The sequence below is a fragment of the Pseudopodoces humilis genome, chromosome 15 (genome assembly GCF_049639895.1).
Source record: "Pseudopodoces humilis isolate 2021_Gansu_Grassland_sample_001 chromosome 15, ASM4963989v1, whole genome shotgun sequence".
Classification (NCBI taxonomy): Eukaryota; Metazoa; Chordata; class Aves; order Passeriformes; family Paridae; genus Pseudopodoces; species Pseudopodoces humilis.
In genome coordinates, this window is record NC_142214.1 from 10,289,908 (window position 1) to 10,307,603 (window position 17,696).

The 17,696-nt window shown below is 37.3% G+C and overlaps 1 protein-coding gene across 6 annotated transcripts in view; it reads right to left on the bottom strand.

The window, feature by feature from the left end:
• TENM1 (teneurin transmembrane protein 1) overlaps positions 1 to 17,696 on the bottom strand; it is a 313,634-nt gene that overhangs the window by 152,255 nt on the left and 143,683 nt on the right. For all 6 annotated transcript variants that reach the window (XM_014258759.2, XM_088062503.1, XM_088062504.1 and 3 more), the window contains one exon: positions 5,498 to 5,735. In XM_014258759.2, the coding sequence (XP_014114234.1) occupies positions 5,498 to 5,735 (238 nt within the window). The remainder of the gene's footprint in view (positions 1 to 5,497; positions 5,736 to 17,696) is intronic.

Here is a 17,696-nt window from a genome sequence, read left to right on the forward strand (position 1 = left end):
AAGCCACCTTCATTCTCACATTATTAAATTTAAGGTCACATTTACAGCTTTTATTTTCAGTTCATGGTCATACTGACAGTCTTCAATTTATCTTTTGGAATTCAGAAGACAAATATTTTCAGATCTTTTCTGCTGCACAGTGAAAACACATGGGACTCAGAATGAATTTAAAACCCTTGTTTTGATATGGTCAACCTCTGTATAGGTTGATTTATTGTTTAATTAGGTAGAAAATGAGAAAATACAAGAGAAATGTCGTAATAGCAAATACTGGCCAACATAATTTGAAGAAAAGATCATAAAGTAATCTCTCCCCTGCATTTATTCTTGTAATAGCCCCAAATCATTTAACTCAGGAGTAGGCTCCATTTGCAAACAAGTTCCCAGTGAATTGCATTGCTCAAGTAGAAAGTGTCTCCTGATTTAGTGGCTTATGACCATTAACACCTGTCTGCCTTAGGAGCTGTAAAAGCTGCTCTGTTTGCTGTGGAAACTTTGAACTGGGAAAAAAATCAAGACACAAAAAAGTGCTTTCTGAGTCTCTGCACTGGAGGCAAGATTCACAAGATCCACAAGATGTTCAAATGCCAAGACAAAGAAGAAAGACCAAACCTTCCAGGAGCTCACACTGAACTGAATGTGAATTTCTAGATGCAATTTTATTTAATTAATTTTGCTTTTAAAATTACTCCAGCTTACATAGAAAGGGACTATGTACAGGTGTCTGTGATTTGAAAGGTTACCAATGTACTTCCTGAAGAGAAAAAATAATTATGAGGTTGATTTAAAAAGAACAAAGCTAAATCATAGTGCAGAATAAATTTCTTGCTTCTTGTCAAGATCTCCCCTATACCAAATAGAAACATAATCAAGTTATTTTCAGGAAAACAAATACAGCTAATCATACCTATATACTCTTAATAACTATGTAACATGGAAAGAAATTATTCCATCTATATGATGATTCAAATACACTTCTTGAACTCCAAAACTCCCAAAGTTTTAAGTGTTTAGAGACATAATCAAGCTTTAATCAAACAATTGCGGAATTGTAACTAAAAATAATTACTGCCTTGAACCCCAAATACTCCTATTATTACCCTAGTACTTCGAAGTTTTTTATATATATATATATATTAATGATAATTGAATCTCAGGTTTATGGTCTGGTACCTCACTGTCCCCTTAGAGGAGTTATTACCATGGTGATAAGATTGCTTAAATTAAGCTGTCGTTTTCCACAGGACTTGGCTCATTGCCAGTGCAGTGAAGGGAGATTTCAGTCCATTCAGCACAGCATTAACCTTACTGCCAACACTGCTAAATGGGCTAGAGGAACTAGGAAGAAATTTGATTTATAAAAGGAAGGAACAAGTAAATATCTTAAATACTGATGAACAAAACAGGATTAAAAACTCCACTGTGAAACAAAAGCAAAATTAGCTAAATTTTGAGATCTAGACAGAAAACTTAAAAATTGTAATGCTTTGGTAATCTATGTCAAAACTTAACTCAAAATAAATGTGACCAATGGTTTAGCCATGAGGGATCTGTAACAGACTATAAGGAGGATAAGAAAAATTTCAGGTAAAATCCTACTTAACATCTAGATTTTACTTCTTTGGGGATTTGACTAAAGTGGGAAAATAAACAGCAAACAGCAGGAAAAATACCAAACTAAGAAAACAAGATATGGAAAAAAATACTGAGTTAACTAGAAGGGCATGGAGAAAATGAGTAACATTCCTTGGAGTTATCAGGGTTTAATACTCACTCCGTAAAATGTAATAAGCTATGTTCAGATGGGGCTGTCAGAGATAATGACAATGTATTACACTGTAAATCACAAATTTGAAGCATTAGAGCAAAGTATCTATGAACCCTGAAAAAACAATTATTTTAGTGGAAAGGAAGGGAATAGGCAATAGGTTGCAAGTACTTTATTCTGGGGGAGAGGGGAAAAAAATCAATTTTTGTAAGAGCCCAATAACATGATTGTAAAAAAGAGAATCAACATTTTCCATGTCTTTATGTGGTGTGAGAGATCCTTGCAGTCTTTTTCTGGCAATGCTTAAAAATTGTTTCTCTGTATGGCAATGAAATTACTACATGTTCATAAGCAATTTTAATAATGGATATGTTTATTTTTCCCTGTGTGTGTGCATGCATAGATGGAGACTGCATTTGCATCTCTGAGCACATTACAGTGCTGAAGGCTGCAGCACAATCAGTCACCAGTTTGAGCTGCTACACCTACAATTGCACCTCTTCTTCAGTTCCCTCAGCAGCTGATGTTTGATAACGTCCTCTGGAGTTTTAAAGCTGTTCATAATTTTTGTTTTTATTTAGGCTGCTTATAATTAGAACAACTGTCAGAGTTAGAGAATTGGCCTTGGCAATGACACACAGACAGACTCTAATTTCAGCTTTGACAAAAGCTGGTGTGAACCTGAACAAGTAATTTCATCTTTCCAAGTCAGTCTCATCATTGGAAAGTTGCATTTGTAAGCTAGGTCTTGACAGAACAGCTTTGCAGATTAGTGCATGTAACGCCTCTAGATGAAGCACCAAACAAAATTTCTGATTTGCCCTTTTCTATAAAAATGCAACCAGGTTTTACTGTACAAGAAAATTTTCAAACACACACACCACAGTGTATGTCTTTACTGTAGCCCTTTGCCATCTGATCTAGGGTTTCAAATTCTAATTATGTACGAGTACATGTTTAATCTGAGTACTGCAAACATTTTCAGAACTAGAGAATTTTCTTTTACATAAATACGACACATTATCATTAAGAACAGACTCATAAACTTGCTTAATTTCTGTCTGTCCAGAGTGAACAGGTTTTACAGTCACATGATTAGTTCTATGAAATCCTTCCCTGTCTAAAAATTCTCTAATATTCCATGGCAGTAAATAAAACATCAAACACATGTTCCATTTACGGATTAAGAGGAGATAGAGTTGGAGGAAAAACTGAACATGTGTATTCTGATTTTTGCCTAGTTGTTACAGTAGGGAATACATTACTGTCTGAGTCTTCTTTTTGATTGCAAATGTTCAAAATTTAATAAAAAAAAATCTGCTTATATGTATTAGATATGTAGATATTAGGTAGATTTGGTACTATTAAAGATTTGGCACGGAAACATAACATTGAAATGTTTCTCTTTATTCTGTAGGATTATTTTTAATGGACAACTAAACATTAATGGAGATGGAAAGCAAGGGAATCCATATACTAGGCCAATGTGCCAGCTCAATAATAGAAGAATTGTTCCCTGGAAAAGGAAGGAAAAACAAGCTGCAAGCCCTTCATTTTCTCTAAGGCTGTGCTGCGCACTGCAGACTTCTGGGAAGTGGTGATGACAAATATTTTTTAGTACAGTGTTCCTCTGCTATAGCACTTGTCTGCTCACCAACTGCAGATACAGCCTGGCAAGCAGACTCACAGATTTTCCTTATGGATTATCCAGTCTTTCAGCCAGCTTCATGAAAGGCTCCTGCGAGTGACCAGTGGGGGCATGAAATCAGCTGAAACAACCACTGAAGGGTCAGAATGCGGAAAATTTCCAGCCTCTGTGAATGACTACCCAAAGGATGTTTTCCAGTCTGAATTCCTAATTCACTGCACAGCTCCTTATATAACTACAGATATAGCTATATATCTCTGTATTTGTCTTTATTAGAAAATAAATTCTATAGAATTAGAAAATAAAATAAAATAAATAAAATAAAAATAAAATAAAATTAGAAAATAAATTTCCATAGAAAATAAATAAAAAATAATATGAAATATTATTGTATTTATCTGTATTAGAAGCTTCAAATTTGCAAAAAATAATAAGAAACAAAAAAATTTAAACTGAACTCAAAAGAAAAATAAATTGCAAAGTATTTCCCCCAATGAAGTCTGATGGAAATGCAGTGAACATGAATGCAGAGAGCCTGAAGAAGATCTACCTGACTGTTAATTGAAGAGAACCAAAAGTTCACGGGACAGAACACCCAGAGATCACCTTTCTTGAAGCAGAAAGTATAGGCAGATATATAAGCTTGTTACACCAGAAACAGCAGAGGTTTATCTTATTCTTATTCTTATTCTTATTCTAGCTCTAGAAGGATCAGCTGAACTAAAATGTTGTTTATGTTCACTTCTGCAGAAAACTTTCCATCCTCCTCGATTCTTTTTGAGATTTGTCCATAATGTAAATAAGGAAAGTTTTATTTCAGAATGAATTGGCATGTTCTTCAATCCTAACTTAACAGCAGAACTAAAACTTGACACTTCTGATGAGCAGCATCAGTTTAAAGATATATATTAAGATTATTTTTTGTAATAAAATAAAACCAACCTTGTTAAAAAAGAACAAAATCTAGGTTTCAGTGATTAATTGTGATGACTAGGCCTTGGACATATGCATTAAAAAAAACCCCAAACTGTTTTCTGTGCATATACATTTCTGTGTGTAATACCTTATATTTTCTGGATCCAATTGGTGGATGTCAGAAATTTATCTGTTTCACCAAACATGATGTTCACAAACTCTTGCACTTCACATGCTTAAAAATGGCAAAACCTAAAGTAAACCCTAGTTAAAACCTCCCAGTGCTCTGTTGACAATGAAGGAGAAAAAGACTGAAAACCACGATCTTGTTTTAAAAATCAAGTCAGCAAACACAGCTAGTTGAAAGCCATCAAATTAGCTAATACTTATCAGGAAGAAGTGGAAAAAGAAAAAAAAAAAAAAAAAGCTTATTTTAGCCAAAAAATCAGAGGAGATTGTGCAGAGCTTTGGGTACTGAAAAGTAAGTTGCCTGAATACAGAATGCGTTTGCTCTCAATTGTTTTTTGGAGTAGCTCCCTCCCCCAGCTCCCAGAGGTAAGTCTTGCCATATAATTTCTCCATTGCCAAATGATTATCAAATTATATTATTTGGCTATATATGCAATAAAGTATTTAAATACATACTGAGAAACATACTATTTTAGTATTATTTCTGGTCTTTTCTTATCCACAGGAAAGCTACAGCCTGACTAGATGATCTCCAAAGGTCCCTTCAAACCCCAATCATTCCTGACTCTGTGTGACTCCAGAAGTGCCAAAGTATACTCATTAAACCAAACTTCTATTTGCTGGTTACAAAATGGTCCTGGGAGAATATGGGAGGGTAAGACAAACACACAAGCAACTAATCCTGACTGCACATAACCATAAAATGCCATGGTAACCTACACACATTAAAAGAATCACTACCTTCCAAAACTTTGCATAACATGCTTTTTTTTGAGTATTATTGACCTAGACGAATCAAACAAATAAGGACTCACGTGGCTACTTGAGATGGCCTCAAAGCAAAATACATTGGCATGTCCTAAATGGCAGACTTGTAATTACCCATGACCAGCTTGTGTCAATGTCAGGCCTCCTCCCCATTGTGTGTCTTTTTCCCTCGACATCTGAGATCCTCTGCGCACACCCTTGGTCCATACCTGGTTTCCAGGGGTATGTTGCTGTTCAAGACCCAGCTGTTATGAAGATGCACCGAATCTTGTGTGCTGGTGGGGGGCATGGGAGCAGGGCTGGGCTGGCTGCGCGTGGTCATGGATCTCCTCTGCAAGGAGTCGGCCGAGGGAGGTGGCTTCCTGGCACAGGTGCAGGCGTGCGGTGGGGGAGGCGGCGGCGGCAGCGGTCTGAAGGTGAACTGGTTATGTGGGCTACCAGGCATATCTGAAACAACAAGGAAAAGACAACCAAACACACGGAGGATTATTATTTTAGAAAGATCAAGACTGTCTTTAGATGTTGTTTTGCAGTTAATAGTTCACTTATGTTCATCTTAATTAAAAAAAGGAAAGCGGAGACTAAAGTCTTAAACTGAAGTAGGACAGATTTACAGGAGATATTAGGAAGTAAATCTTTGTTGTAAGGGTGGTGAGGCAATGGACAGGTTGCCCAGAGAAGCTGTGGCTGACTCATGCCTGCAAGAGTTCAAGGCCAGGTTGGACAGGGCTTGGAGCAACCTGGTCTAGTGGAAGGTGTTCCTGCCCACAACATGGAGTTGAAACCGGTCCCTTCCAACTCAAACCATTCTGTGATCCTGTGATACAATTGTTATTTGGAATAAAGTATTGTGCTTCATAATGTTCTTTACTCTGTTTCCTGTAAATGTTGCTGCAATATTTGCAATAATTTAAAATACAACAGTCTATTGAAACAGGAACTATCAGATACAGACACACCCTACAGCACTGTAATTCAACAACAACCGCAAAACAAACAAATAAAGCAAAAACAACAAAAAAAAAGGTGGTAAAACATTCACTTCATTTGTCACGATTTTTCATGGATGAAAGTAAAGAACATATAAATTGACACTGAATGGCAGCACAAATACCAACTGATTTCACCAGGTATAATTCTCATTTAAAACATCCATGAAAGAAATAGTATAAAAATTAGTCTTGCACTTCAGTTTGAGAGAAAATGACTGAGTAAGTCCTATCCCCTAACAAACACCTTTCATAAAACAATGTTAATACATTTCTGGAGTCTGTTATTGCATTTGTTAAATAAGAGCTGAGAAAACGTCTCTGAAGCACTAATCATCAAGACACCCAGAGAAAAGGTTTTTATGGCAGCCAAAGGCAGATGAGCTGGCAGGGAGCTCACAGCCACTGAACCAGTCTGAGAAGGAGCTAGAGTCAATGATGCCTGTGGTGAGAACCCAAGACCCTTCTACCTGTGCTGCCACTGCCCTATGGGACCCTCAGGCTGCTCCTCAGGACCCCAAAGGGATGTTGTACCTGCACACGGTCCTTTCCTGTGCTAACAAATGCTGCCACGTGTCTCAAGGTGGCTCAGCCTGAGCAACTGAGCTTCAATCTTCCTGCAAAGGACAATGAAGACACAAACATGGTGCAGTGGTACTTTCAAGGAACAATAAAACCTTGCTTTCTCTACTTCCCCAAAGTCTCCGAAGAATCTCAGTACAGCCAGATACACAGCTGTGGGCAATAGCAAACATGTTGTAAAGACGATAGTGGTAAAAACTGCTGCCAGACTGAGGGATCTGGGAACTTGTTAACCACAAACTCCTCCAGCTACTTTACCTTAGTGTCTAACACAGCTGTATCCCATTTCTGTACTCACCCTCACTCTCCCTTTTTACCTTAGCAGATGTCCACTTAAATTTGCAGAAATCCAGCTGGAGCGAAGCTCTGATGAACCTGCAAAAATTCCCTGCAAGGAACTGTTGCCATCCATTTACAACACATACTTTCTTCACATTATGAGATGATGTGTCTTCAAGGTGAAAGACAGAATTGTATTCCCTCCTTTCATGGAATGGCTTGTAGAAATAAAGCACCTTTTTCTCTGTGACAGTCCCAATTTATCCCAGCTGGAGAAACAAGGTTGTTCAGTGCTCCACATAAGCTTTTCAATGCTGTGGTAAGCAAAGCTGTCACAGATTTGGCCCAGGCTTAATCCCTTTAATTTCATTGATCTTTTATCAAAGCAGCATTCTTACAGTTGCACTAAGGTTTATGCTGTAATATTTGTTTGCATACACCAGAAAAGCATTTCTAAGCATATTACAAAACTGGAGACCTCAGTAAATTAAATCACTGGAGTCAACAGTCCAGGGCTCCAAAATAATCTGCTAAGGCACTTTCATATAATAATTAATCCAGGTAAATCCTGTATCCCGCTATTTTAGAACTGAAAGCTACCCAAATATTGCACATAATATTTGATGTCCAGCATCCTTATGTGTTTGATCAATGTCATTTCCCTGTTTAAGGTATCAATCTTAAATCCAATCTGCAGAAAATTTGCAGGATTATTATACAACCTATAATTGGCATGACAAGCCATTTCAATGGTTGAGTCACTGTCCTGTTATAAAAATGCTGATTTTTAACAGGACACACAGACTCTACAATGTACATCAAGAGCAGTAAATGCCAAGGTGACTGCTTCTCTAGGTATTTGGGAAAAAACCTGTATAATCTGTTTCGTGCAGATTGTGGGTTGGAGACAGAAGCCGTGACTCAAGTCCTCTTGATCATCAGAAAAAACAGCCCTTATTATTGTTTGGAACTTACTTATATAGTCAATTCAAAACACCAGGCTGAGAGAGGTCATTGTCTGGGATCAATCTCCGCCCAGATCTCTGGCCAGTGGTGTGTTTGCAACTAAGCTCGAATGGGGTTGGCTGAGGGTCCCGTGTAACTTATCCAGGGACTTGTTCTGGCATGAGCTAGGCTAGCCGAATTGGATTTGTGTTATGGCCAAATTTACGTTGTCCAGTGCAGATCAGCTGTACTGTGACAATATTGTGACATGTTCTATATGGCAACACATCTTTTAGTTCCCTTCTTCCCCTTTTATCTATCCTGTCCCGTCAATAGCACACAATTGTCTGACAGAGGTTAGTTTGTTCCATGTAAGGGACTGGTTCTGCCTCTGGAACACAGTCTCTCTGGCTCGTAGGGTACCTTGTATCTCCCTGTGTAATTTATCACCATATATCAATATATCAGATTCCTGGGGGAATTCCTTTTTAATTATCACACTTGTCACCCTCTCATCTAGCTATTGGCATCACAGAAAACCTTACACTGGAGCCTGATTATTTTGGTGATTTAAAAGTCTTCCTCATCAGACCCTCGTTTCAGTGAAGCACTGCAAACTCATTAGGCTTAGATTCAGCCTGAGTTTCCAATTAGTTTTTACAGACTTTCTAATTTGGCAAAGTTGTTTCTATTTTGCTTGAAACTAAGTCTGTATCTCATTACTTTTATGACACAAAAAATATTGCTTGGGATATAAAGCAGCATTAAATCTAGTATGTACACTTAGGATTCTTCAGGACTCTAAATAAACAGCACACTATATAAAATAACTTGCTGAAAAATAATTTTAATACCTGAAAGGGGATATTATGCAAGATGTCTAAAGCCAACAAGCTTCCAAAATGCATGAGACTGATACAGGAATTGTCTTACCTAATGCTATCTATAATAACTGCTGTTTTTATTTTTAATGGCTGCTAATAATGTCCACAGTTTTTAATTCTTGTACATTAAAACATCTATACAATATGTAAATAGAGATTTGTTTGTTTTCATTGTCTTCATGGTGGGATAGAAATTTCCATTAATCTAAAAATGTAGCTATATAACAATATTTCAGCTCAAACTTTACACCTGGAATAATTTGCTTCAAATCAGATTTCCACCTGAGGAGTATCCAAGCCAGAAATTACTCTCTTGGTCTTCATCACTGCCCTTCTCATCTGCGTTTAGCTCATTTTTTTACAGACAAAAGAGACTGTTTAGAAAATTTCTAAATTCTTTCCCCTGAGGAGTAATTTTTTAAAAATAAATTTTATTAATTTTTCTTCTTTCAGCAGAGCACATCTAGAACTGTGAAGTTTCCTGAAAAGATCCAGACAACATTCAGGTGATTTCTTTGTACTTTCTTTTTACTTTTTCTTTTACTCCAACTTGCACATTCCCCATCCACTTCACAAACTACTCAAACTTGCTTCTAACCTGTTTTTTAAAATTTTTTAACACAATAAGTCTTAATTTGAGCTCTTCTGCTCTTGAGGCACTCTTTGAGGCACTTAGCAAACTTCATGCACTCACACCAAGAGAAACTGCAGTAGAGATGGCAGCTGGAAACAAGAAAATCTCGCCTTGAAATTCTGCTAGCTTGATGGAGTTCTGCTTTCTCTCTTTCCTTTGAAATTTGAAGGAAGCAGTTATTTTCCTCTTCTGAATGTTTCTTCTTCTTTGGTTCTGGCTTGTTCTTTTGGATGGTCCACAAATAACACTGAACACATGCTGTTCCATGGTAATTGTTGTAATGGAGCTTCGTATTCCACATTTACAGAGCACAGACCTCAACAGCTCCTCTTCAGCTCCTGAGTTCTGATACTACTGCTTTTCCTTTCAGGATATGAAATAATTCAGATCTTGCTTTTTAAATAGGCTTCTGCTTTTCAGACAGTGGAAAGTCAGTTAACTCAGGACATTCCCTGGCTCTGCCATGGTGGTTGAGTGCTTCTGTTTTGTTCAAAAGGAACTGGATGGACAGATCAGAATGATGGACAAGAGCAGCATTAATACAAACTCATTTTCCTTAAGAGTCAGGCTAAAATGCCTTTGTAATCATAAGCATGTAGCCAAATTGCTTTACAGACTGGGAAAAATGAAATAAACAGCTTAATCAACTAGGTAACACATAATTTAAAGTTAGTTTTGAAAATTAGCCAAGCCTTGGCAGAACTATTTTCCTAACAGTTCTGAAATATACTTTACTATACTGTTTGGATCCATATAAAAGACAGGGTAATTGAACTGTTTTATCATTTACTGACAAGGCTACAATAGCCTGTATTGTTATTAGGTGAAGTATATCAGAGAGAATATACTAAAACGTAATGAACCATAAAAGGTTTGCATCTAACCTGTAGTGCTTTTGAAGTATTTTAATTTTTTCAGTTCCTGAATTTATTATTTCTTGGTATGTCTGGATATATTTTTTTTTTTATTTTAAATTTACTTGATGTGTCTCAGTAGAGTGTGAATTAGCTAGCAATCCATTATTTAATGAATGAAATAGCAACGTATGTTCAGGGACTTTAATTCAGTTTATTTAAAAGTTCTGTGGGTATACTACTGCTCAGTTACAAACCACTCTGTGATTATTTTTAAAGCATGCTTAGAATTGTAGAATGGTTTGGGCTGGGAGGGATTTTAAAGATTATCTAATTTCAAGCCCCCTGTTGTGGGAAGGGACACCTTCCACTTTCCCAGGTTGCTCCAAGCCCCTTCCAGACTGCCCTTGGACACTTTCAGGGATGGGGCAGCCACAACTTCTCTGGGCACCCTGTGCCAGGGCCTCCCTACCCTCATAGGGAAGAACTTCCAATATCTGATGTCAGACTGCTCTCTGTCAGTTTAAATCCATTCCTTCTATCACTGCATGCCCTTATCAAAAGCATGAGCCCTCCCATGCTCTTATAACCCCTTTATGTACTGGAAAGCTCTGTAACGCCTCTGTATTCTGCACAGGGGCAGTAAGGACCGCTTATGATGGCAGCACTTCCTTTATTTAATGTTTTTATATTGAAAGCTAAACTTGTCCTATAAGACCTAAGTAACTATATTTTATAAACACTCATACTAGACCTTATTCTAGGAGACTTTACAGAAATGCAATTACCTGGTTTTGAACACCAGAGGAAAAAGGAATGATGGGACCATCACCAGCAGATCTTTCTATAAAACACTCTAGTTTTTACAGAATTGTATGTTTTGTACTTCTTTAATTCTGATTAATACAGTCTCTTGTAGTATAGCACCAAACTTGGCTAAAATTCCTTATGGAGCTTTAGGCAAGTTTATGGTTCCTTAGGTAGACTAACACGAGCCTGAGATTTTCACATACTTTAATTTACACTTTTGATCCATTTCTAATAAACAAATTAATGTATAACTTGTCTACTAGAGAATCTTCACAAGTCAAATAGTATAAGGGGACACTATTACCTTCATGTGATATCAAGTATTAATGCCTTAAACCCCTTAGCAACAATGAGCAGAAGGAATTTTCATCAGCAAGACTTCTGCATTTGCCAGTAATTATCACTGTACATCAGGATCGTAACACTGCTGAGCTCCATTTCTGGTAAAACTTCCATTAGTGGCATGACAAAAGTGAAAAAAATACTTAAGATCTCAGTGTTTTCAAAAATAAATTTTAAGTGTCTTGAAAGGGTCTCTGTAGACAACTATTTCTTGACTCAGGTGTGGAAAGATGTGGGAGAATTTTATCAGGCCAAAGAATGGAGGTTAGAACTCATTAGAGAAGGAAAGGCAGTGTTTTTTCTCTAGGTAACTATCACAAGACCACCTCTTCCAACTTTCTGGGTAGGATGCATTTAATAATAGTCTGTCTTTCAGGACTCAAAAAATTCTGGCATCTGTTGTCTTTGTACTGTATACTTAACTTGTCAGTTTTACTTTGCACAAATCTTGAAATAAGACTGATATACCCTTTTTTTAAAGGTGTGTGTGGGGGAGTGTTTCTGCTTTTTCTGATGACAGAAATGTTAATATACTCAAACCAAAAGAAGGGCTTCTGGGCCCAAAGCTAGCTCTTTTTTCTCTGCAGCTGTATCAGCTGGTGCATTCAAAGACATTACATTTCCTGACAAACTTTGCCTCACTTTAGAGGCACTTATATCTGTAGAGCATTAGAGCTACAACAGCACTACCCCTCCTTAATTAACTCCATCACTCAGTGTTTTAACTTGGGAGCCTGACTGCTCAAGTAGAATAATTTTGGTCATAAACACTGCACTATAAAATGTCCCTCTCTGTTGTAGTTTGCAACCTGAAACGAGTTTCAGGTTATAATGCTGTGTACTGGAGGTGAAATGCAAGGTTTAAATGTTATCATGCAGAAGCACCTGACAATACAAACATGCTGATGTGTGTTCATATAAAATTGACATTGCCAGAGGGGAATGAAGAGCAACAGTTCCTGAAGTGCTTTTATTTTACTGAACTGCCTGAATTATAGCTTTGTTCTATGGTACTTCTTCACATAGCTGTTAACTACTAATGTGCTCTATGTATAATATTTATGTGAAAAACATTCCATTTATGTGAAATGCTCACATTTATATCAATTAATACAAAAAATTTGCAATGAAACTCCTACTCACTCCCTTCCTCTCCTTTGTTGCAGGTGGTACATCCGTCAGATTTTAATATCCATCCAGCTGAGACAGGATTCTCTTAAATCACTACAGTCTGTGTCAACACAAGACAGGCCCCTTGGTGGCCGAGTCAGAGAGGTCAAGGACAAAATGTGAAGGGAGAAGAAAAGAAGCACTCCAGTTCTGATGGAGTCTGAGGGAACAGCCTAAACAATCAGCTCAGGCTTCCAGTGGTTTGTTTAGCAGATCAAGCAGCTGCTGGTACAATTAACATCACACAGCATTCAAAGGATGCAGTGAAGATTGACAGCTCCCAGCCAGCTTAAAGGTGATATTTTCAGGAGAAACTGTAATTCCTGCCATTACTTAAAAGTGGTAGGTTCAGTCAATATCACGAGTTGTAACTTCTATCAGTGGGAACTCACAGGGGATAGTACAATCACTATTCTAAAACTCTGAACAAAGTGGGAGAAATTATAGCTTACAGAGTAAGCCTATCATCTAGGTTTGCAAAAGACAGGCACTTACAAGTAGCCTGGCAGAAAATATTTGATGACCTTAGAGGTGAACAGATTTTGATTAAAGAGCAGTTTATGATTGGTAAAATAGGTTGCAAGCTGTCATGGCTGCAAAAATTAATGTTTCCACAGTTATTGATGGTTTTCGGCAGTGATAAATATTCAAGTTTTAGCCCTCGTCTTATTAAATTCATTAGCTGAGAGGGCTTTCTAAAAGGGATCTATGGGTAATGGAATTAGCAACTATAAATCATATTGAAATACACCATGTATTCAGCCCAATAGGTCAGTGGAAATAAAATTAATATGGACATATTAAACCACTGTCTTGGGTTGCAATGCAAGATGTTAACAAAAGTATGTGTTCTATTACCATCTATTAAAACTAGGTGGGGCAATGTTCTTTATCTCTTCCACAACCCATCCTCCCTCCAGAGAGATATCTTCTGTTAATGGCCATTGAGTCTCACTGCATGACTGATAAAATGATATCATCCCATTGGGAAATGCTCCACCCAGGGGGAGGAGCCAAGCATTCCTACCTGGATATAATCTGAGCCTTGGAACACCACTGGCAGCCTTTCTCCACTGGATTCCCAGAGGGAACAGGACCCATCTACACCACTGGACCTTCAGAGAAAAACTGCACCCTTCTACAGGATCATTGCTTCAACAGAACCACATCTGTCACCCCAGGAGGATTGCAGCCATCATTTAATAGAACTGCTACCAACACCTTGCCCACTAGAGTGTCAGTTGTATTCTGACTCTGTCAGTGGGTTGTTTTGTACTACTGCATTTTTATTTTAATTTTCCTAGTAAAGAACTGTTATTCCTATTTCACTATCTTTGCCTGAGAGCCTCTTGATTTCAAGACTATAACAATTTGGAGGAGTCATGGGGGGTGGTTTACATTTTTTTCCATTTCAAGGGAGGTTTCTACCTTCCTTATCTGTCTTTTCAAGCCAAGACAACCACTCTGTCACCACCCTGCCTGCCTCTTACCTGTTTCATCTGTGTTCCTGTTAGTTTGCAACATTTTCAGGAAAAAAAGACTGCTGGAGACCATGCCCTGTTACAGACCTAAGTAACATAAAGCCCTGCAGCATCTGAGCTTGATGCTCTGTGAGGGCTGAGGGGAAGACTTCCCTTTTAGTACTTGCCTCCTTTGGGTTGGGGACGGTGACATGAGTCCTACCAGTTCACCAAAGTACAGAATCCTCTTCAACTTAAAGCCCAGCCATGAGAGACATCAGTTTGTTAATTCATATTTTGGCAAACATAGACTGTTCTGTGGCTCTACAGAAAGATGATAATATAAGCCCTAAGTCATGGTTAAACCTGCCAGTTACATCAGGACCCAAACTTCAATCTTGATGGGCCCTGAGATTACTGGGGGCAAGATCCCAAGTGTGTCTTGTAGCCAACTAGACTGAGACAGAGCTGGTGCTTTGTTAGCAGCACCGCAAACTTACTCTACGTTTAATTCAAGGTGGAAGCACCTTAACTTCTCACTTCAAGGATGAACCATACTTCAGTTTCTCCCACCTGGCTACAAAAAAAGCTTTTCTCAGGATACCTCCAGATTATCCTGTCAAAACCAGACATCCAGAATATCTCCTGACATGATTTTGCAGTACATAATTGGAAATCCTACATCTATTTTTATGATCAATATCATGTACAGATGTAGAAAATGGAAGCTCCCGTGGATCATTTGGGACTTGACTCTAGCCACATCTATTTACTTCATTTTTAAGACAAACCTTTTAGAAAGATACTAATTAGGGAACATAAAGAGAAATACAGACTAGAACCTACTCTGAATAATATGTTTATAGCTTAAACAGCTATATAGTTTTATTCAATAAAACTGCATTCCATATGCTTTATTATGGATTTCACCTTGACATTAAATTGCTTGATATGAGCATCTTTACATATATTTACAGTGACTGTTATATAATTATAGGGAGTATAAAAAAAATAAAAACCATTTATCTATGGTTATATAGTAACCTGTGGAGGGTTAGAAAAATCTGTTAAATGTCTCCATAATAGGTAAACATATATAGAATATAACTGTGGCTCTATATGCACATCATCCTCAAATTTGTCAAAATTTGGTAGTGGGCACCACAGCAGTGCTGGGGGCTGTCTAAATGGCTGTGCTCTACAGGAGCACTGAAGTAGAAGACAGCTTGCTCAAAGTTAGCAGCTGAGGACAAACATCTCTTCCCCTACAAAGTTTAACCAGAATTCACTGGGTGGCATCTGATTATAAATCTGTATCCCCTGTACTGGCTCTGTAGAAATTAATTCTGGCATATTCCCTGAGATTTAGTTTTAAAGAGGTTCCTCTTTCTCTGTAGACTGTGTAGCATAGCAGAGTTCTTCCTACAATGTCCTGTTTCTTGTTTGGGATATTGGAGAGAAATCTTTATACAGAACCAGGCTATCAGCCAGGAAAATGAAGGGCTTTTGGTGAAACCAGTAATGCTTTTATCTGCCTCTTCCTAAATGGCTGCACCTATATTCAAATTTGTAATGGGAATTAGGAATATGATCATCTACCCTTCCTCAGTCAAAAAGAGATTTCCACTTCATTATAGTGAAATTTAATTTTAGCCACAGTTAATAAGTTGACAAGCAGCAAGCACGTGTGCTTAGTATTGGTCAAGAAATATCACTGACAACATTAAAAAAAATAAAATCCAAGTACATTTGTCCTTTCCTATCTTTTCATTAGAGCAGTCTGACTTATAAACCAGTTTTTAAATAAAACATTAATTATGGTAGGGTAGATTTTTCTCAGCAACCTTATTAATTCACTGTTGGCCAAGGTAGAGAGCTCACAGGAAACCAGAGACTGTTTCCTTCAACTTCACTTACATTCTAGTTCACAAACTTTACTGGACAAATTTCCTAGAGAAAAGTTCTTTAAGACAAATTACAATTTCAAAACATATATTGTCATTTTGAAGTTTTGCTTTAGAAGAGAAACAAATTTTTAAATGGACATAAATTTAAAATTATCTTTTAATTATCTATTTAAAGAGCGAAATACTGTTTTTAAAAAGGGAAACAAAGTTTTTTGAAAGGAAGAAGAATGATAACCTTAACTGTAGGATAGTTAGCCTCAATTTTTTCTTAGAAACCCTTAGAATTACAAGGGACCATTTAAGGAGGCTGCATGTAATTGTCAGATAGCATAACAGAAAGCTATTTGTTGCTCATCAAATTATTTTACATGGTATCTAAATTACACTATATTAGTTTAAGGATATACCTGAGTGAAGAATTAGCTGATTGACTACTCCTGCCTTTTATCCCTGGAGGAAATTTACAAGTTCTTGTCCCTCTCAATGCACAAATAAAACAAATACTTCTACAAAAAGATCTATACCTGCATTGATGTTTGCTAACATCTTATTTAGGTATGCTGACACTTCTCCTATAGTCCTGAGCTGGCTGGAAGGAGAGACAATGGAACACATGTAACTGATGGTAAACAGCAAATCCATTATTTTTCAAAGAAAAGCCAAAATTCTGTAGGGAAAGACAAAATAACAACACAGAAACAGGTAATGTAATGCCTGGAAATGAATATAAGACAAGGCCACAGCTTTCAAATCTGTCTCTCTAAAGCACATTTGGGCACTTAGAAGCAAGTAGGTGCATCTTCTGATATGTTTCGACCTTTCCACTGAACTGAGGACTATGCCCTGATTCCACAGAACTATTTAACACTTTTAACTCCACACTGGTGTCTATTGTTAGGAGCCCTGCACTCTCTTAACCACCTGCAACCATCTTCTAAGCAGAGCACCAATAAGGCCACTGTTGCAGAAGCAGATTCAGCTGGTTAACTTCAGCCTGGAAGGTTCAACAAGCTTCTCCTTCTAGTCTGGCTCAATTTACGAAAGGAATCTAGTGCAATTCAAAATTAACAAAGGTTACATTATTTTACAGCATCAGTAGGCTGTAAAAGTTCTTTCTGATTGTATCCTCAGTTCACCTCACAAGACATTTCTGTTTCACTCAAAGCTTATCTACATACAGTTATTTAAACTCATTGTAAATAAGACACACATTTTTGAATATTACTAGAAATTACATCTATAAAATACTGAATAAAACCTTCAAAACAAATGCATAAAGAAGTATCAAGGGAAAAATACTTTTTCATATGAATCTACTCAACAAAGTATTTTAATGAGCGCAGATCTATTAAAAGAATTCTCAGGATACTGTAATTATTATTCATTTTCTAGAATTGTTTCACCATGAAGCTTTATGCTGCTATGGGGACTTTAATGTTTATGTTTTGTGACGGCTGCGTTGACTATTAAAAAGCAATTTGGCTGACATTTTAAGTCTTTTGTTGCCAGTTTTAATTGGATTGTTCACCAAGCATCAACTCCCCCATTAACT